This window comes from Lampris incognitus, chromosome 9, assembly GCF_029633865.1.
Source record: "Lampris incognitus isolate fLamInc1 chromosome 9, fLamInc1.hap2, whole genome shotgun sequence".
Lineage (NCBI taxonomy): Eukaryota > Metazoa > Chordata > Actinopteri > Lampriformes > Lampridae > Lampris > Lampris incognitus.
The window spans coordinates 29,114,722-29,136,320 of NC_079219.1; the positions used below are offsets into that span (position 1 = coordinate 29,114,722).

The following is a 21,599-nucleotide window of genomic DNA, read 5'->3' on the forward strand; positions in this document are numbered from 1 at the left end:
TCATCTTTATTGTAACAGTATTGGATACGGCAGTACTGTAGGTTGTGATGTAATTTTGCCCTTAAAACCGCAGCAGAATTGAAATTCCTTCTCCCTGGCGATGGATTCCACATGCATAAAAGTGACACCCTTTTCTGCAGAACAAAGGACAAAGGACCACTTTGTCTTCACATTACTGCTGGGTCTGGTTTTATTGTAAGATAACCAAGTGTTGTTCATCTGCTAATCAGCTTTTATAACCGGTTGAGTTTTCCTGCAAGACCTGCAGTTTTCATGGAAAGAGAAGGCGACAGGATCCCTTTTCATTTCTTAAACGTCTATACACTAACCTAAGACTCCTTCAAGATCAAAGCCTGTATCACAGGATTAAATGACAGTGGACATGGAGGTTTAATTTTTTTTTTCCATCTACGCTCAACTTTTCTATATCTTCTATGCCATCGAATGGATTGTCTTATCCATGGGGAAGGATTGACAGCTGGGGCTAGCCTGGTCTTATTTGGAGCAACAGCTTCAAGAGCTAAGGAGCAGTTCATTAAACCAGTTAACAGTCATTAATATTGGAAAACTTGGCAAGTGTCTTGGACATAGAGAAAAGAGCTGAAAACCTAGCAGCAGAGTGCTCATTAAAAGACTGTATAGTTTGCTTCTGAGAAGTCAACATTGACTGTAGAACTGAGTCAAAAATTATACATTTGTGATCAGAAACTAAATCAGACATATACAGGGCGTTCAGAGTCAGGCCAAGCATAAAAACAAAGTCAAGGGTGTGTCCAAGGTTATGTGTGGGGCCAGAAACATGTTGCGCTAGGTTAAAGTACCCATCTCATCTCATCATCAGCTGCTTCTAGAGGGTAGGGTCGCAGTGGCAGCAAGCTAAGGAGGGCACTCCAGATGTCCCTCTCCCAGCAATGCCCTCCAGCTCCTCCTGGGGGATCCAGAGGCGTTCCCAGGCCAGATTGGACATATAGTCCCTCCAGCGAGTTCTGGGTCTACCCCGGGGTCTTCTCCCAGTTGGACATGCCCGGAAAACCTCTAAAGGAAGGCGCCTAGGAGGCATCCTAATCAGTTGCCCGAAATACCTCAACTGGCTCCTTTCGACACGAAGGAGCAGTGGCTCTACTCCAAGCTCCCTCCACATATCCAAGCTCCTCACCCTAAGATTGAGCCCAGACACCCTACGGAGGAAACTCATTTCAGCCGCTTGTATCCGCGATCTCACCCTTTCGGTTACTACCCAAAGCTCATGACCATAGGTGAAGGTTGGCACGAAGATTGACTGGTAAATTGAGTGCTTTGCTTTCCGGCTCAGCTCCCTCTTCATTACAATGGTCCAGTACAACATCCACATTTCTGCTGATGCTGCACCAATCCGCCTGTCAATCTCCTGCTCCATCCTACCCTCACTCGTAAACAAGACCCCGAGATGCTTGAACTCCTTCACTTGAGGCAACAACTCATCCCCAACCTGGAGGGAGCAATCCATCATTTTCCGGTAGAGAACCATGGCTTCAGACTTGGAGGTGCTAACTCTCCTCCCGGCCATTTCACACTCAGCTGCAAACTGCCCCAGTGCATGCTGGAGGTCGCCTTCTGATGAAGCCAACAAAACCACATCATCTGCGAAGAGCAGAGATGCAATTCTGAGGTTTCCCAAAACGGAAACACTCCTCACCTTGGCTGCGCCTTGACATCCTGTCCATGAACATCACAAACAGAATCGGAGAAAAGGGACAACCTTGGCGGAGTCCGGCACCCACCAAAAACTGTTTGACTTTGTGTTGAATATGCAGACACAGCTCTCACTTTGGTTATACAAGGATCGGATGGCTTGTAGCAACTGCCCCGGTACCCCATACTCCCACAGTACCCCCCACAGAGTGCCCCGGGGTACATGGTCTAAGCCTTCTCCAAGTCCACAAAACACATGTAGATTGGCTGGTCAAACTCCCATGCCTCCCTCAGCACTTCCACAAGGGTAAAGAGTTGATCCGTTGTTCTACAGCCAGGACGGAATCCGCATTGTTCCTCCTGGAGCCGAGGTTCGACGATCGGTCAGAGCCTCCTTTCCAGCACCCTAGAGTAGACTTTCCCAGGGAGGCTGAGCAATGTGATTCCCCGATAATTGCAGCACAGCCTCCGGTCCCCTTTTTTAAATATGGAAACCTCTACCCCAGTCTGCCACTCCACAGGTCCTGTCCCCGATCTCTACATGACACTGAAGAGGCATGTCAACCAAGATGGCCCAACAATGTCCAGAGCCTTCAGCATCTCAGGGCGAATCTCATCCACACCCAGCACCTTGCCACCAAGGAGCATCTTAACTACCTCAGAGACCTCTGCCAGGGATATTGGTGGGGCTTCCCCCGAGTCTTCAGACTCTACCTCCTCCACTGAGGACGTGTTAGCTGGGTTCAGGAGCTCTTCCAGGTGTTTTTTCGACCGCCCGACAACTTCCCCAGTCTGGGTCAGCAGTTCCCCTCCCCGGCTGAACACAGCCTGGGTCAAACCCTGCTTCCCCTTCCTGAGTCACCGGGTGGTTTGCCAGAACTTCCTTGAGGCCAACCGGAAGTCCTCCTCCATAGCCTTGCTGAACTCCTCCTACACCCGAATTTTTGCTTCTGTGACCGCTGAAGCTGCAGCCCTTCTGGCCTCCCGGTACCTGTCTGGTGCTTCAGGAGACCCCCTGGGCCAACCAAGCCCGAAAGGCCTCCTTCTTCAGTCTGACAGCTTTCTTAGGTTGCCACCTCGACAGGCACCGATGACCTTATGACCACAGCTCCTATCAGCCGCATCGGCAATAGAGGCTTTGAACATGGCCCACTCAGACTCATGTCCCCAGCCTCCCTTGGGATACATGAGAACTTCTTCTGGAGATAGGAGTTGAAGACCTCACAGACAGGGGCCTCCACCAGATGTTCCCAGTTCAACCTCACTACACATTCAGTATAACCCATGTCGTACTTGGCACAGATTGAGGACAACCAAGTGTGACTAATCAGCAGCCTGCTGAAGCGCTTAATGCCACGATGAGACACAGGAGTGGGACCAGAGATTAAAATCTGACCAGTCTGGGAAGTATGAATAACATTAAAAAGACTAACAAAGTCGGCCTTCAGCAGTTCAGCTTGCCAACAAGGTATATTGTTTGTTCCAGCATAAATAATAAGCCACTTCACAGTGGGGTGCCTATTAAGGATAGATGGCACCCTTTGTGCAATATCCAGAACTCTGGCTCCTGGATACCAGTATGTTTTAACTAACCTAGAACTGATGTGTCTGACAATGGAGTTGCTGTGGCTCTACTGTGGGTGATGTCACAGGGCTTACCCGGCTATTTGGAGGCAGAGAATACCGCAGATTACCTGGCTGTTGGTGACCAGGGGATGTAGTGGGAGCCGACCTGTCTGCAGTGAAGCTGGGCCTCTGCCCCATTGAGGTGAAGTGAGAGGAGGGGTCGACACTAGCAGCACCAGAACCCCAAGCGGAGGATTCTCCAGCTTTGCCTGAAGATGAATACTGATGGCTATGATCCGGTAAGCACGGCTGAATGGTTATTGCCATAGGGACAGTCACAGCAGAGGAGATGTGGAACACAGCTTTAACAGAAGACCACACACTACCGCTACTGGATCTAGCAGGAATAGACACTGCTGGGAAGTGAGCAAGATTGGGAGACACTCCAGTGGGGACTTGGTCTAGATTTGGGCAGCACTCACCAGCATTACGTGGGTGGGCTGGTGCTTCATCTGTCAGTGCTGCAAAGCGATTTGTCAGGTGGAGTGGTGGGGGAAAAACGACCCCCACTTCCTTCCCTCCCTAACCACCACCTCCGACCAGGTGAATTGGGGGTGAATTGCCCGTGAATTGGGGGTTGAGCAAGAGGATGGCCAAGGACTTAATGGATCCCACAGAAGGGTATCCGCGATGGCAGAGTTCATAGCCAAAATCTTCCAAGCCTGTAGGGTTGCTGTTTCAATGTAGCTGGACAGGAAGGAGTCCTTCTTCCGCAGCTCCGAAGACAGCCTATGAATCTCCTCTTTGAGGGTAGTAACCAGCAGACAGTCTTTACAAGGCAAGTTGATAGCATTAAAAACAGCAGCAAAGTTACCAGTAGACCCTGTTGCTAGCTAGCTCCTATGCTAAAAACAAGCAGGGTTATGCTAGCAGCAATCCATTTTCAGCCATCTATCCTGACCAGGAGGCTCTTAACTTAAGCTCCGAGAGTCAAATCAGTAAAATCTTTTACCATATTAAAACATGCAAGTAACACAGCCAGGATGAAAATTGCAGCTTAAGAAATGTGGCTTAAAACTGTTTAAAAATGTCTATTTATGACAGAGTTTGGTGGACAAACACAAACACTGTTCATGCACAAAATCCTTTAAACACCACACATGGCTGAATCAGCCACAGCTCTGTCCTCATTCAGCTCATGGATGTCTCCATGCACTTGCACAATTTCAATTATAGGTGATTACAACTTGTGCCTTAGGCTGTCTATGGGAAATATAGAACAAACCTCAAATAATATGCATTGTCTCCAATTATGCACCACTGTCCAGGAAACAAAGTGATCTGTGCTAAATGGTGAATAACGTCATACAGTGAGACCATAACTCTGCATGGTGTGTGGCAAATTCACAAAAAACATTATATCCAAACTTTTGGAGTTGTGATGTTTAAGAAGACATGGCCAAAATAAAAGTGCATTATTTTTCTAATGCAACTACAGGTAGTCCCCAGGTTACGAAGGAGTTCTGTTTTTGAGTCTGTTCTTATGTCGAACTTGTATGCAAGTCGGAACAGTTACGTACAATTCACATCTAGCGTCAATCGGTCAAATGTTTGCCTCAGTATATAGTATATATTTTACCTAAAACATCAAACATAATAATGCAGTAATAATAATAACTGTAACTACAGTACAGTATTTATAATTGAGAGAGAATGTGTGTATAGGTATAAAAAACATTAAAGAAACATGGTTTTATGCATGCTCAATAATCCACGAAAGAAAATCAACGTACAACGTTGTAGTCAGATGAACTGATTCAACTTTCTTTGATTAAAGAAACATTTCTTACATTTCAAACGCCCCACCTGCCACTGTCCCTGGAGTGGGTCGCGACCGGCGGGGTCCAGAAACGAGAGCCTGCTCGGGGCTCGCTTCCTCACCTCACCTCACCTCACCGGGTAAGTGGAAAAAATGATAAGAGCGTTTCACCTCTCTCTGAACGCTTTATTATTTCCACTTTTGTTTCAATCATGATCGTTTTCCTTTTCACTTGCATCCGATTTATGCTTTGAAGCCATGATTAAGAGGGTAAACACACAAAAAATTAAAGTAAAATACAACACACACAACAATGTTTACGTGATCCGACTTAAAATGGCAATGGCGTGGCGTTCTCTCTTGGGCTGACGAACCGCCTAAAACGCGCAGTGTTTTGAACGTCACGCACAGTAGCCCGTCCGTTCGTTAGTACGAACCAATTGTGTGTAACTCCATCCATCCATTATCTTAACCGCTTATCCTGCTTTCAGGGTCGCGGGGATGCTGGAGCCTATTCTAGCAGTCATTTGGCGGCAGGCGGGGCGACACTCGATTTTTTAAAATAATAGGCTTTATGGCGGTCGGTTCGTAAGTATGAGTTCGTATGTTGGGCATTCGTAACCTGGAGGCTACCTGTATACAAGTTATATCGATTTACTCCATCAAATGAAACAATTCAAACGGCTTTTAAAACATCAGTCAAGTTCTAATAGTAACACAAGGAAATTAAATTTAAATTCATGCTAGAATGGAGAGTAAGTCCCTCTATCCTCGTACAAGCCAACTGTATGGGAATATCTCCCATACGGTTTCCCTCTAACATACAACGATGGCAAAAGGGTTGTTAAAATCAGAATCAGAAACACTTTGTCATTTCACTTCATGTATTTGCGCACATGAAATGAAATGAAACATCATTTCCCCCAGCAGTGCAACACAAAGACAAAAACATATATCCAAAAACTACAAGAACACACAAATCCAAAAGAAATGTAACTGTCTGTAGATGATGTCCCACAAAAATACAGATAACTGAGTATGTCTAGACGGAAACTAATACCCAGATTATGAAGAGTTAAAAGCAATAGTTCCAATAAAGAGTTTATATGGATTGAACTAACATGATGATTTCTCTAAAACCTAGGTTTACATGGATTATTCTAATAATGGTATATGGGCTTTTCCAATACATCCTGAAGTGACTGTCCAATCATAGCATTAACAGTCCTCCAGCAAGCTTGTCTGATTCTCTTCTCAGTACATCTCTGAAATAGTTTTATCGTTTATTATGCATTTTGCCCAATACCACCACATGAGTCTTCATACTTGCTATTCTCTCTAAGCAGACAGCAAACTATAGCAAATTGAGCATCAGCATTGTCAGCAATTGTGTTCACTGTACACTCTGCCATGGCAGCGTTCTTTATTTGAACTTCATCTGTTTTCAAATTAATGGTAGCAAATGGAGAGGCAGACCGATAAGATGCCAATATTTTAAAAAGCAACATGATAAATGACTTTTTTTGTAGGCATTCCCTGACTCTTCCTTCATGTCTTTCCTACTCTTTATTTGTGATGAAATGTTGAAAATCTTTAAGAAAGAGTTTAATAAAGTCACATTACAACACTTTCATTCAGCGTCAGGTCCTACCTTAGCACATTGCATGTGATTACAGCCCTCATTTTTCTGGATTGGGGACTTGCAGTTGGCGCAGGGTTTGGAGTTTGTGAGCAACCACAAGCAGTTGGCTGCATCCTCGTAGGCCTCACTTACTCCAGCCACTTGAAGGGGGAGGGGAATGAAACAAAGGCATATGAGATGGAATGACTATTACCAGAGCTCCTAGTCTATATTGTATTAAGTGGGAAATTCTCCTGACTTTGTGCGTATCATTTATATGTTTTTTTCTAACACATGCCAAGATGCTCATGTGCCCATACACAAGTGCACACACATTAATAGCAAGACACAAACTCTGACATAAACACCCCCCACGACAAAAACCCACCCGCATCGACATCCACAGACACAGAATGACTGGCCAAAGCCAGTTTGAAATGCAGAGATAAAACAGAACCTGGGGAAATCGAAGGGAAGGATAGTTCCAAAACAAAATAATTGCCTTTGTCTCTGCTACTGTCATATCAGCGAAGTAAGTGGTGCTTTGGAGAGACTTAGGGGCCATCTTCAATCACCCATTAGAAGCTGTAATTAGACTGTGGGTAGACTAAACACTGTGTTATGTCAATGTATGAGTAGTTTGTTTAAATTAATAATTTATCATCAAAATGTTAGTTTTAATTGGTTTAGCTATTCACAATTACCATCTGAGTGTGGTTGAGTGCCAAGCAATTTATCCTTAAATTAGTCATCTGATGTGCATCCCAAAATGTCATTAGGTAGATTCAAAGAGACTGGAGAATAAACAAATGTTACATGGACTGTATCTATTAAGCACTTTCCTACTCTACAGAGCATTCACAGAGCTTGCAATAGATGCCTCACATTCACACAACATATTTGCACATACCAACACAATGTGCCCGTCGGGAGCAGTTAGGTGGTTCAGTGTCTTGCTCAAGGACACTTCAATACGAGGTGAGGAGGAGCCAGGATTGAACCAGCAACCTTCCAATTGCTGAAGAAATGTTCTATCTCCTGAGTCACTGCTGCCTCGAGCATTTCATTGATACAACAGTGTCAGCAGGTTTCATCAAGCTAAATTTAAAGACCTTTATAGTCCTTGTAACAGCCAGATCAAGTAGCTGACTAGACCAATTTGAAATATAAAAGTGTGACTGCAGACAATCTGTCTTGCTATCTCAATAAGTTAAACTGCATAAAAATAGAAAGCAGACGAAAACCCTGTAAATACAACAAAATAATATTCCAACTTCCGAGGCATACAAAGTTATGTCATGGGGACAAAACAGTACAACGTTAATGGCTAGAATGCTTTACAGCTTTCTTTTGAGTGTGACTGTGACATTATGCACTTTAAAACAGAAAAAAAAAAGTCAGACGGGTCAATACTCACATTCTTCTGGTCTCATCTCGGTGACTTTCTTAAGCCACATCTTCCAGGTTTCACAGTCACAAGGCTCGTGGGCCTCTCCTTGGCACTCCCTGGAGTATATGAACAGGTAAAGTCAATATGCACATAAAACACATGCGTAATAATAATAATAATAATAAACTGAACTTATATGGCACTTTTCTAACACTTAAAGTTGCTTTACAATAAGCGGGGTGAAACAAGACAACAGATAAACATAACACAAACATACAGGGGTGGATGGGAGGGGGAGATGCCTTCAGAAAAGTAACCCCACACCTTGAACTTAACATTTTGTTTCCGTTACACCTTCTGAATTGTAATGGATTGAAATGTTTTTTCTTTCTTCACAATGTGTGAAATTCAACACATTTATGAACCAAAAACATTTTTTTCCATTCAAGAACATTTGTTCTTCCAAAATGAAAGACTGACATTTCTCATGTAGACAAGTAGTCACCTCCCCGCAGTCAAAATTTAGTACAGCAGCAATTCCAGCTGAGAGGTTGAGGTTTTACACAGTTAGATTTTGATATTTTTGCCCATTCCTCCATAAAAATTTGTTCCAACTCTGTTCCAACCAAATTAGATGGAGATTGTCAGTGGATAGCAATTTTCAGGACATACCACAGATATGAACCTTCAATTTAAAGCTATTGCTTTGTACTTTGGGGTCATTGCCCTGTTGGAATGTGAATGTTTTTGTCCAGTTGCTCAGTTTGGTAGGGCAGTCTGATCTTAGTAGTGTCTGGGTTGTGCCATACTTTCTTTTTTTCTATCATTTTGTTACAGTTGACTTTATGATGCTCCTAGGAAGGTTCAAAGATTGTGTGACTGATCTGCTGTTTCAGTTGCGAGACCTCACAAACTTGGTGATATTTATTGCAGTCATGCAGTTCAAGGGAGGTAGATTCGAAATCAACATAGGTGGACTTTACATATTTAGTGTGATCCGTCAAAAAAATTGAATATACCTCATCCAATTTAAGTTGTTAACACAAAAGCGGTGGATACTTATCAGTTAGTAATTTTGGGGGTTTCATTTTTTTAAAACTATGAAGGCATTTAAATACTTTCTTCATTGTTGTTTATTAGAAAATAAAAACAATGGGCCTCATTCATCAACTGTTGGGAGGCACAAATGTGTTCTCACATACCCATAATGAAGATAAATGAAGGTCCGCACACTGTAGCTCCCTAATATGCAATTTATTTGGACAACCAAAAAGTGACGTTTCGAGCTACATGCTCTTCTTCAGACCTCACTTTCTGGTTGTCCGAATAAATTGCATATTAGGGGGCGTCCGAGTTGCGTAGCGGTCTAGTCCGTTGCCTACCAACACGGGGATCGCCAGTTCAAATCCCCGTGTTACCTCTGGCTTGGTTGGGCGTCCCTACAGACACAATTGGCTGCGTCTGCGAGTGGGAAGCCAGATGTGGGCATGTGCCCTGGTCACTGCACTAGCGCCCCTTCTGGTTGGTTGAGGAGCCTGTTCGGGGGGGACTGGGGGGAATAGCGTGATCCTCCCACTTGCTACATCCCCATGGTGAAACTCCTCTCTGTCAGGTGAAAAGAAGCGGCTGGCGACTCCACATGTATCGGAGGAGGCATGTGGTAGTCTGCAGCCGTCTCTGGATCGGCTGAGGGGGTGGAACAGCGACCGGGATGGCTTGGAAGAGTGGGGTAATTGACCAAGTATAATTGGAGGAGAAAAAAAAGGGGGGGGTTGCATATTTGTGAGCTACAGTGTACAGACCTTCGTTTATGTTCATTTTAGTTTCTTTTTGGTCCAGCACCTGATTTATAGTTTTTTGTGATGTCCGTGTTCTATTCTCTTCATTCTTATGCACCCATGGAATTTTTTTAGCACTAAAGATCGTATGACAGCCAGAAGCAAAGCCTGATGGTTATTTGTAATTCCTTTTCTCTAACATCAATTGTTTACCTCTTGCAACGAGTAATCACCCAGGCTTGCAAAGACAGTGTTAGCCAACTGGTGTCTAAGTTCAGGGGTTACCCAGGTTCCACAAACTGAGACAAACTTCAGTGCTAAAAAGAAAAAAATCCATGGGTGTGCAAGAACAAATTTGTATGTACAAACGATTGATGAATGAGGCCCAATATCTTTTACATTTTTCAAATTACAAAAAATAACTTCAATTGAAGGTGTAGGGAACAGAGGTGATGAGGAGGTGATGGGCAGGTATAATGTCAAGGAGAGAAATGTGGAAGGACAGATGGTGGTGGATTTCACAAAAAGGATGGAAATGGCTATAGTGAATACATATATTTCAAGAAGTGGGAGGAACACAGGGTGACATACAAGAGTGGAGGAAAGTGCACACAGGTGGACTATATCTTATGTAGAAGGCGCGATCTGAAAGGGATTAGAGACTGCAAGGTGGTGACAGGGGAGAATGTAGCTAGGCAGCACCGGATGGTGGTCTGTAGGATGACTTTGGAGACCAAGAAGAGGAAGCGAGTGAAGGCAGAGCCAAAGATCAAATGGTCAAAGTTGAAGAAGGAAGACTGTTGTGTGGAGTTCAGGGAGGAGTTAAGTCAGGCACTGGGTGGTAGTGAAGAGTTGCCGGATGGCTGGGCAAGCACTGCAGAAATAGTGAGGGAGACAGCTAGGAGGGTACTTGGTGTGTCATCAGGACAGAGGGAGGAAGACAAGGAGACTTGGTGGTGGAATGAGGAAGTACAGCAAAGTATAAGTACAGCAAAATATACAGAGGAAGAGGTTGGCAAAGAAGAAGTGGGATAGTCAGAGAGATGAAGAAAGTAGACAGGAGTACAAGGAGATGCAGCGTAAAGCGAACAGAGGGGTGGCATAGGCAAAGGAAAAGGCATACGGTGAGTTGTATGAGAGGTTAGACATTAAGGAAGGAGAAAAGGACTTGTACCGACTGGCTAGACAGAGGGACCGAGTTGGGAAGGATGTGCAGCAGGTTAAGGTGATCAAGAATAGAGATGGAAATGTGCTGACAAGTGAGCAGAGTGTTGAGAAGGTGGAAGGAGTACTTTGAGGGGCTGGTGAATAAAGAAAATGAGAGAGAGAGAGAGAGAGAGAGAGAGAGAGAAGGTTGGATGATGTGGGGATAGTGAATCAGGAAGTGGAGGATTAGCCAGGAGGAAGTGAGGGCAACTATGAAGAGGATGAAGAGTGGAAAGGTAGTTGGTCCTGATGACATACCTGTGGAGGAATGGAGGTGTTTAGGAGAAATGGCAGTGGAGTTTTTAACTAGATTGTTTAACACAATCTTGGAAAGTGAGAGGATGCCTGAGGAGTGGAGAAGAAGCATACTGGTACCGATTTTCAAGAATAAGGGTGATGTGCAGAACTGTAGCAACTACAGAGGTATAAAATTGATCAGCCACAGAATGAAGATATGAGAAAGAGTAATAGATGCTAGGTTAAGAGGAGAGGTGATGATTAGCGAGCAGCAGTATGGTTTCATGCCACGAAAGAACACTACAGATGCGATGTTTGCATTTAGAATGTTGACTGAGAAGTATAGAGAAGGCCAGAAGGAGTTACATTGTGTCTTTGTAGATTTAGAGAAAGCATATGACAGGGTGCCGAAAGAGGAGGTGTGGTATTGTATGAGGAAGTCGGGAGTTGCAGAGAAGTATGTAGGAGTGGTGCAGGATATGTATGAGGGAAGTGTGACAACGGTGAGGTGTGGGGGTTGGAATGACAGATGGATTCAAGATGGAGGTGGGATTACATCAAAGATTGGGTCTGAGCCCTTTCTTGTTTGCAATGGCAATGGACAGGTTGATGGACGAGATCAGGCAGGAGTCTCCGTGGATTATGATGGATTACGGACCAGGCATGTCAGGGGTATTGTGTTAATGTATAGTAGGGATCCCCAATCATACCCTAAAAGGGATGTTTGTTCCAACCCTGCGTCGCGATGCAGGGCCCAAGCTAGTCTCTATTGCTGCAGAGGCCCCAAGCTACGTTTTCTATTGATGCGGTGTCAAAGCTACACTGTCTCTATTGATGCGGGGGCCCCAAGCTAGTCTCTACTGATGCAGGGCCCCAAGCATCATTGTTTCATTGTGTATAATTAAACAAATGTACTAGCTAGAATGCCCATACTGAAAAATAATTAAACAGATGCCGTTGTAAGTACGAAGAAGGCTTCACAATATGTTTGCGATACTGTGAGCTGCTATTCTCATCTCTGTTTGTTTTGTGATTCAAAATTGTGTTGTACTTTGTAGTCGCCATCCAAATCCCATGCAGATTGATTGGCATAGCCTTGACTACCATGTTGGGTATTTGCATTAGTTTTACATTTAACAATGTTTAGTATTGTTTGCGTAGCCTATCTGATGGGGTGGGGGGTGGGGCAATGGACGTGCATGTCCTGGGGTCCCCTGGTGGGTTAATCCAGCCATGTGTGATCTGTAGCAAGAGTAGGGTGCAGGTTGAGGAGACCCTGGAGAGGTGGAGGTATACACCGGAGAGAAGAGGAATGAAAGTCAGTAGGAGCAAGACGGAATACCTATGCATGAATGAGAGGGAGGACAGTGGAATGAATGGTGATGACGCAAGGAATAGAGGTGACGAAGGCGTACGAGCTTAGATACTTGGGGTCAACTGTCCAAAGTAACGGGGAGTGCAGAAGAGAGGTGAAGAAGAGAGTGCAGACAGGGTGGAGTGGGTGGAGAAGAGTGTCAGGAGTGATTTGCGACAGAAGAGTACCAGCAAGAGTTAAAGGGGAGGTTTACAAGATGGTTGTGAGACCAGCTATGTTATATGGTTTGGAGACAGTGGCACTGACAAAAAGACAGGAGGTGGAGCTGGAGGTGGCAGAGTTGAAGATACTAAGATTTTCATTGCGAGTGATGAAGAAGGACAGGATTAGGAACGATTATATTAGAGGGACAGCTCGGGATGGACGGTTTAGAGACAAAGCAAGAGAGGTGGGATTGAAATGGCTTGGACATGTGTGGAGGAGAGATGCTGGGTATATTGGGAGAAGGATGCTGAATATGGAGCTGCAAGGGAAGAGGAAAAGAGGAAGGCCAAAGAGGAGGTTTATGGATGTGGTGAGGGAGGACATGCAGGTGGTTGGTTTGACAGAGGAAGATGCAGAGGACAGGAAGAGATGGAAATGGATGATCTGCTGTGGTGACCCCTAACGGGAGCAGCCGAAAGTAGTAGTAGTAGAAGTAGAAAAAATAATTTTTAACTCAATTTTCATTTGACTTTGCAACATAGCAAAACAAGAGATAATCAATGGAGGGTGAATACTTTCTGAGGTCATTGTATAAACCCAATACAGACACAGTTTAAAAGCCTGAGAAATGAGACCTACAGATTAAAAAAAAAGAGAAAAAGACTGGTGAAACAGACAATCAGTCAGAAAGACAACAGAAAAAACAGACTGAGACACATATAGGCATACACACAGACAGACAGGTGGATAGGCAGTCATAGCAAGAAGGTGGACAGATAGAAGAAAGAAGACATAGAAAGACACAAAGACCCATCAACATATTTTGTTTACTGCATATAAACTATTCATAGCTCCATGTTGCCTCGCTCTCTCACTCTCGAGCCGACACAAAGATCAGAGAACTGATAAACACAAATCCCAGAGCGCTCAGAGACGCTGTCGGAAACGTCAACTGCCATCAGTTGGTCATGTCTGCCTCTCAACCAAATACCTCCCACTATCTCCTACTCCTCCCTGCTGTCAAAGGAACTTTTAAGAGTTGGGCCTGTGCTACATCCAGTTAAATTTCCAAATGTCATGTCATGTGAACTCTTGAGTCAAACTGACAAGTGAACCTAAAGGCTCCTTTCAGGAACAGTAAAGGAGTGACGCCGTTTAGTGAAGTGTGGAGTACTAGTTGGGGCTGGGATGGAGTTGGGGGGGACAGGGGGTATCATGTGAAGGAGAACTAGGGAGAGCATTCTGCAGGCTTCTGGGAATGTCTACTGCGACGGTGAAGGAGAGCATGGCATGTGGGTTATCTCACCCCTCAGCGTGTGCTGCCAAACAGACAAGCACACAGAGTCCATGAGTGAGTGGGTAAGAGATGTGTGCATGCCGAAATGCATGGATGCACATGATGAGAACTCAAACAAACACACTAGCATGCCAGCATACTGGCAAATCAAGCACACAGAGACTCAAGTGTCCGTGCAGATGCTGATCTCAAAAGATGACAAAGGTCTGTTGCTTTAAGGCACCAACAGTAATTTGACCATCCATCCATCTGTCAAACCATCGATTCATCCATTTATCAGTGTGCTCATATCAATGTCAAAGGTCACATGCTATCCTGGGAATTAGCCTAAGGCACAGGTCAAAACTGGTCCTCTGTTTCATGCTCTTTGGGGAATATACTATATGTGTGTGTGTGTGTGTGTATATACTATATACTGTAACGATCAGAGATGAATAGGCTCGGTAGCCCTTGGCTAACGGGTCGGCCCCTTTAGTAGACTGATTAATGTTGTCGCTTGCGGTGCGGGAGCCTCAGGTTCTTGTCCTGACTGTGGCGATTCATGGGGACGCGAATCCCGAAGTAAGAGGGCAATGTAACGATCACGGATGAATACGCTCGGTAACCCTTGGCTAACGGGTCGGACCCTTTAGTCAAGTGGTTAACGTAGTCGCCCGCGGTGCGGGAGCCACGAGTTCGCGTCCCAGCTGTGATGGTCCGGCCGGGGACGCCCTATCCCGAAGGAGAGCCGGGTTCGTGTCCCACTGCGGTGGTTCCTGGACTGCCCCCCGAATTCGCTACTGTATATATATATATATATATATATATATATATATAAAATCCAGTGAGTCAAGTAAATTCTTTATGAGACAGTACAAGCCTGTTTCATGCCATAAGCAATCATCAGCTGTCAATTGCTTATGGCATGAAACAGGCTTCTACTCTCTCATAAAGAATTTACTTGACTCACTGGATTATTTTGCTCCTTATTTGTTGAGCACTTTCCAACCACTGAGTGTTTCTTTTAACAAAGTTTTATATATATATATATATATATATATATATATATATATATATATATATATATATATATCCACCCATCCATTATCCAAACTGCTTATCCTGCTCTCAGGGTCGTGGGGATGCTGGAGCCTATCCCAGCAGTCATTGGGTGGCAGGCGGGGAGACACCCTGGACAGGCTGCCAGACAATCACACACATTCACATCTAGGGACTATTATATATATATATGTATAAATATAAATGTAGGAAAAAAAACTTTTAATACATAGCAGTACAAGCTTGTTTCGTGCGTCACGCACTCATCAGCTGCTAATGACGAGACACACACCACTCATTAGCAGCTGATGAGTGTGCGACGCACGAAACAAGCTTGTACTGCTATCTATTAAAAGTTTTTTTCCCCTACATCTATATTGATATTCCGCTCCTCATTGGTTGAGTACTTTTATCAACATCATTGACGGTTTCTGAAAAAAAACAAAAAACAAAAACAACTTTGTTAAAAGAAACACTCAACGGTAGAGAAAGTGCTCAACAAATAAGGAGCAAAATATTCCAGTGAGTCAAGTAAATTCTTGATGAGACAGCACAAACCCGTTTCATTATATATACACACACACACACACACACACACACACATACACACATACATATATATACACACACATACATACATACATAAATTGTATGTTGTGCGACCTAGCACAGCCCGGAAACGTACCTGGCCTGAATCGCGAGAGGGAGACTGAGCGACACACCTGGCCCCAATCGGAGGCTGATGAGGAGCCCCAGGATAAAAGGGAGCCAGAGACAGCCGCCCAGGGGGAGAGAGAAAGCTATAGTTGTGTTGGCTGCCCAGCGTAGGAGCCAACGAAGACGGAAGCCAGCCGGCTCAGACGAGGAGCAGTACTCGTGTTGAGCGTTTTTCGGTTTGTCTTTTAAATAAATGCCCACAGTGGGCCAACCTGCCGACGGTCTGTTTCGTTGTTTGGTCGGGTGCTAAAGTTCCCCCGTGGTTGTCACAGTTGGTTGAGAATGCGGGCAACCTGAAACCACTACCAGAGCACCCGATTCAGTGAAGCAGACCGTGAACAGCCAAAGCATGGAGGCAGCAATGCAGTTGCTGATCCAGGCCCAAGCCAGGCAGGCTGAGGGCATGGCCACTCTCAAGCAGATAATGGCTGCCGTCACCGGCCTCCCCCCGACCAGTTGGGCTTGGATGCCCTGCGTCCCCGAGGCGCCTGTGAGGTCCGCTAGCCCCGCGGCTGCCACGCCGCCAGTGAGGTCCGCTAGCCCCGCGATAAATCCCAAGTGGCCGTGCGGTCGTTCCGAACACCCTGCCTGTTCCTCACCCCCTTGAGGAACGTCACCATACGGGGATGAGAGAAGACAGTGTCGCCACCCAGCCTAGGCATAAAGGCTGAGATCGCTGCCAAGTACCCCTTGATCGATTCGTAGGCTAAATTGTCAGTCGATCTCTTGTATTCCAAGAACCCCACAACGTGGGCCAAGGATGCAGACAGAGGTTCCACGCCCTCTCCCATGCACCACCTAGCAAAAACTCTCCACTTGGAGTCGTATTGCGCCGATGTGCTCGGAGCGCGCGCAGCTTGTATAGTGGCCACCGTGGCCTCATCAAAGCCCTCCTCTCTCAGCCTGGCCCTCTCAGAAGCCAGGCCGCCAGTTGGAAGCCCGCTAGAAGGGGCTCCTGTTGGATAATCCCGTCTGCCTGCGTCAGAGCGTCCAGCCACATCGGGAGGAGGAACTGTGGCGCGCGCACCATGGAAACCATGTTCGGAAACCACGGCGCACCTGGGTTGTTGGGAGCCACCAGGATCACCGACGCGCCTGTGCATCTGATCCGTTCCACCACCGCCGGTATCAGACCAAGAGCGGGAAAAGCATAGAGCAGCTCGCGTGGCCACGGCTTGATGCCCAGCGCATTCACTCCCATAGGCGGGTTGTCGCTCGGGCAGAGCGAATACCATCGTGCGCATTTGGCGTTCCTCTTGGACGCAAACAAGTCCACCTGCGCCACTCCGAACCTCGCCCAGATCATCTCCACGATAAGAGGATTGAGGGACCAGTTGTCCCAGCTGGGCCCGCCGCGCGACATGATGTCCGCTGCCTCGTTCTGGCTGCCAGGCACATGAACTGCCCGAATGGACTGCGCGTTCTGATGCACCCAACTCCACAGGTCGTAGGCTAACGCACGGCACGCAGCCGACCGCGTCCCGCCCTGCCTGTTGATATACGCCACCGTAGTGGTACTGTCCGACCTGACCAGAATGTGTCGATGTCATAGGAGAGGAGCGAAATGACGCACCGCCAACAGCACTGCCTCCAACTCCAGCGTGTTGATGTGCGCATTGTGACTCACGGGCCATACTCATCTGATTGTGCCGTGGCCACAGATCGCACCCCAACCTCCCAGGGATGCGTCCGTGAATAGAATCACCTCCTCCGATCTGGGTCCGAGGGGAACCCCAACCCTGGATCTGCAGGCCTCTGCCCAGTGATCCAGGTCCAAGCTCACCCCCTCCGGGACCACTAACCTGTGCCGTTGGCGCAGCCGGCGGAACCAGCCCTCTCGAATAAGCCAACACTGGAGTCTCCTCATAAGAAGCAGATCCAGAGGCACCACCTGGTGAGCAGAGGGCATGATGCCCAGGAGCCGACACAGTTGACCTACTGTCACCGACCGGCCCGGGACAAAACTGGCAAGAAGGTCCTCTAACCCCTGCCACCGCTCCTCCGTGACGGAAGCCAGCATCCTCCCTGAGTCCAACGCTTATCCCAGATAGGTGGTTTCGCGTGACGGCCAGGGAGCGCTCTTCTTCCAGTTTACCGTGAGACCCAGGTGTGACAGGAACAAGACCAGGTGACCCGTGCATTCCATAGCCAGCCGGTGATCTGGGGCTATCAGAAGCAGATCGTCCAAGTAGTAGGCTATAACGTAACCCTGGGCGAATAGCGGAGTGAGAGCCGCCTTGACGCACATTGAAAAGACCTGTGGGGCCAAACTGTGGCCGAACGGGAGGACTTTGTACTCATAACACGTTCCCTGAAACGCGAACCTGAGATATTTCCAGTGGTGACCCACTATCGGGACATGGAAATATGCGTCCTTGAGGTCCACAGATGTGAACCAGGCTCCGCTCGATATCATGGCTAGGAGATGGGGGACCGTCAGCATGTGGAATGATTCTTTGCGCACCCACGTATTGAACCATTTCAGATCTAGAATCGGCCGCATGCCCCCCGATTTCTTGGGCACGAGGAAATATCTCGAACAAACCCCTATTTCCTCTGTGCCTCTCTCCACCACCTGTATCGCATCTTTGGACAGCATCTCCAATATTTCCTGCCGCAACACCTCTGCTTCAGCAGGTGAATGGATCAGCGTCTGACGTATGCCCGTGTAAGGGGGAGGACCCTGCTCGAACCGAATCTCGTGCCCATGCCTGACCGTCCAGAGGATCCACTCTGGTACACCCGGCAGCGCCTGCCAGCGTGCGTAATGGGGAGACAGAGGGCGCATGACGCGTTGTGTCTGGCTGTCGAGAAATAGGCTGTATCGCTGCCATTCCGGTCCAACCTCCGAGCTCTCCACGGAAGTGTTGAGAGGCTCCCACGGCGGACTGCGTCCCATATGGGGGGCGAATATGTGCAGGATTTTGCCCAACAGAAGGTGGGAGCACGGAAAAATCAGCATCAGCATGCGCGCGCCCAGCACCCTCTCCGACTGGCCACCGACAGCAAGTCATGTGCTCCGGTAACCCTGCTTTACACACGGGAAAACCCAGCGCGTAACTCTGGACGCCTGTCCAATGGGATAAACTAATTTCATTCCCATCTGACAGCTCATGATTATCCGAGACAGGCATAGATACAGAGTTCAACAACCCATAACCTTGTGTACGGTTTGAAACAGAACTGATCTCAGCGGTATAATTCACATAGCCTACACCCTGTGAAGCTAGTGAACCCGTTGCCATATCTGGAACATCTTTGTTTCTTCTGACTTGCTTGCAGAGTCCGGTGGCATGTGACACAACATTACTCACTACACCATGTGCGTGTGGAATAAAAGTAGCATCGACATCACCAACATTATATGACAGACCACCCACCGTAGAATAATCTACAGACGAGGAACACGAAGGATAAAATGCAGAACTGAAATCTTTATTCATCAACATGTTCCCCTCATTGCATGGTAAAACCTTGCCACCAGTGGCCATAACATCAATACCTGCAATGTTCGAACAGGGGGTGTGGGGGTCTGTCGCGCACCGTCAGCGGCGGCGCTGATCTCCCGAGCTGGCACCCCTGGTCTGGTGCTCGTACTTCCGCTTCACGTCAGGCTGAGGACCACCCGCGCCGCCTCCACCAGCGTGGTGGGACTGACTGTGAGCCCCAGGGGCTGGCGCAGGGCCAGCCGACTGGCTCTTGTTGTAGTTCTTGCGGCGCTTCAAGGCTCGACCTCGCCCCCCCCCCTGCGGCTGGGGCTTCAGAGAGCCTTGAGCGCGTGTCGGAGGCTGTGCGGGACCCTTCTCTTTGAAGGTCTTAGCCAGCAGCTCCGCATTGGCCAGGTCGTGACGGATCTTTTCCAGTGCTGGCTCATCCACACCGAAAAGGCCATCCGTGTTGATGGGGAGCTTGCGGATCATCTTAATGACCCCATCATCCGAGCGACAGTCCTTCGTCCAGAACTCGCGCCTCAGCAGGACTGAGGAGGACAGAGCCGCACCCAGGTTCACCGCGGCATCACGGAGGAACGTGCCGATGATCTGAGAAGCCCTCCAAGCCTCGTCCAGGCGTGAGGCATCGGTGTCGTCATCCCCCTGGCTCTCACTGTTTGATCTTCATCGCCGCCTCCTTGCTCTCCGGTTCGCGTAGCTTACCAGGGTAGAGCCGGGGGAAAAGAAATTTGGGGGGCGGCATAGAAGCAGGAGACCAGCTTACAACCGTCAGGTGGCTCTTGGTGTTCACTTTAACAGTGGAGCGCACCTTCTCTGGTTCCGGCCATGTGGCTTTGATGGACTCCGTGATGGGGGGGAAGGGCGGAATGTGCTTATGGTCTTGCGCACCTCCACCGAGGCAGAGAACGCCTGATCCATTCCGGGCGTCACCGAGGCATGGACTGGGGCAACCCTTGTGGTCCCCGTCGAAGCCAAGGCCCTCTCGAGGAAAAAAGGGAAAAAGTCGTCGAACTTTGCCTCCTCCTCGGACCCTTCCTCAGGGACTTGGTAGGAGCAAGATCCGCCATCTTGAGTCGCAGCCTGCGGAACCGCCGGCGGGCACATGTGGTCCTGGCTCCCAGGGAGCACAGCAGAAACCAACGAGCCCGGCCGGGGAGGGATCTCGAACACACCGACACCAACCTGAGTGGAAAGGCGTGTGAAACCCAGCTCGTCCGTCGACTGAGCGGCCATGAAGCGCACGCCATGCATGGTGGCGCCTCTAGGCTAGCTGCAGTCTCCCGAATATGAGCCATGCTAGGATGGTCGCTGCAAAAAGGATGGAAATCGCCAGCGTCCTTCTTCCTGTGGCAACAACTGTAAAACTCGGCGAAAAGAACATCGACGTCGACGTTAACACCAGCCATAGTGACGGAGAAAACCGCACTATTGTCAAAATAGAGAAAATAGCTAAGCTAGCTAGCAATGAAGAAAAAACCCGCAACAGAGCTCAGCGCGACACGTCTTCCCTTGAAGGAGGCTCTAGTCAAACTGACGAGTGATGTGGTGACGCATGTCAAGTGCAGCTGTGGGCGGGGCTTAGGGGATGCTGTCGCATGAGCAGGGAATTTCAGAGCCTAGCGTCGCCAGAGGCGATGTCAGAGGGCAATATGTTAATATAGCACTACGGAGTAGCGATAATAGAACCGCGCCGCGCACCAGTGTCAGCAGCGTGGACTCATCGCGGTCGTAAAATCCAAACATCCAAACGGCAGATCGAAATCACCAAAGCCATAACCTTTCACCCCGCCAAGGATATGATGCCACTCAACACAGTTACCAAAGACGGGTTTCAGAAGATGGTCCGCACACTCGACCAGCGCTACGTTATACCATCGCAGAACTATTTTTACCAAATTGCAATCCCAGGGCTGTACGACAAATGCAAGGCAGAAGAAGACCGAGAGCTGGCACAAGTGGAATACTATGCAGCGACAACAGACCTGTGGTCAAGCCGGACAACAGAGCCCTACATCAGTTTAACAGTCCACTTCATCACTGAAGAGTTTAAGCTGAAAACTCGCTGTCTGCAAACCGCGTTTTTCCCAGAGGATCACACAAGTGAAAACATCGCAACAGGGTTAAGAGAAGCGCTGGCTGCTTGGGGGCTAGAAGAAACCCGACTAGTCTGCATCACAACAGACAACGCGTCAAACATGATCAGGGCGGCCGCTCTGAACGACTGGTTCAGGTTGCAATGCTTTGGCCACAGACTCCACCTCCTATAGCAACAAGAATGAATGTGCATT

The 21,599-nt window shown here is 47.6% G+C and overlaps 1 protein-coding gene across 1 annotated transcript in view; it reads right to left on the reverse strand.

The window, feature by feature from the left end:
- LOC130117575 (ankyrin repeat and IBR domain-containing protein 1-like) overlaps window positions 1-21,599 on the reverse strand; it is an 81,365-nt gene that overhangs the window by 29,446 nt on the left and 30,320 nt on the right. Inside the window, exons 10-11 of the mRNA XM_056285691.1 lie at window positions 8,095-8,183; window positions 6,708-6,838 (exon numbers count right to left, since the gene is read on the reverse strand). Of these exons, the coding sequence (XP_056141666.1) occupies window positions 6,708-6,838; window positions 8,095-8,183 (220 nt within the window). The remainder of the gene's footprint in view (window positions 1-6,707; window positions 6,839-8,094; window positions 8,184-21,599) is intronic.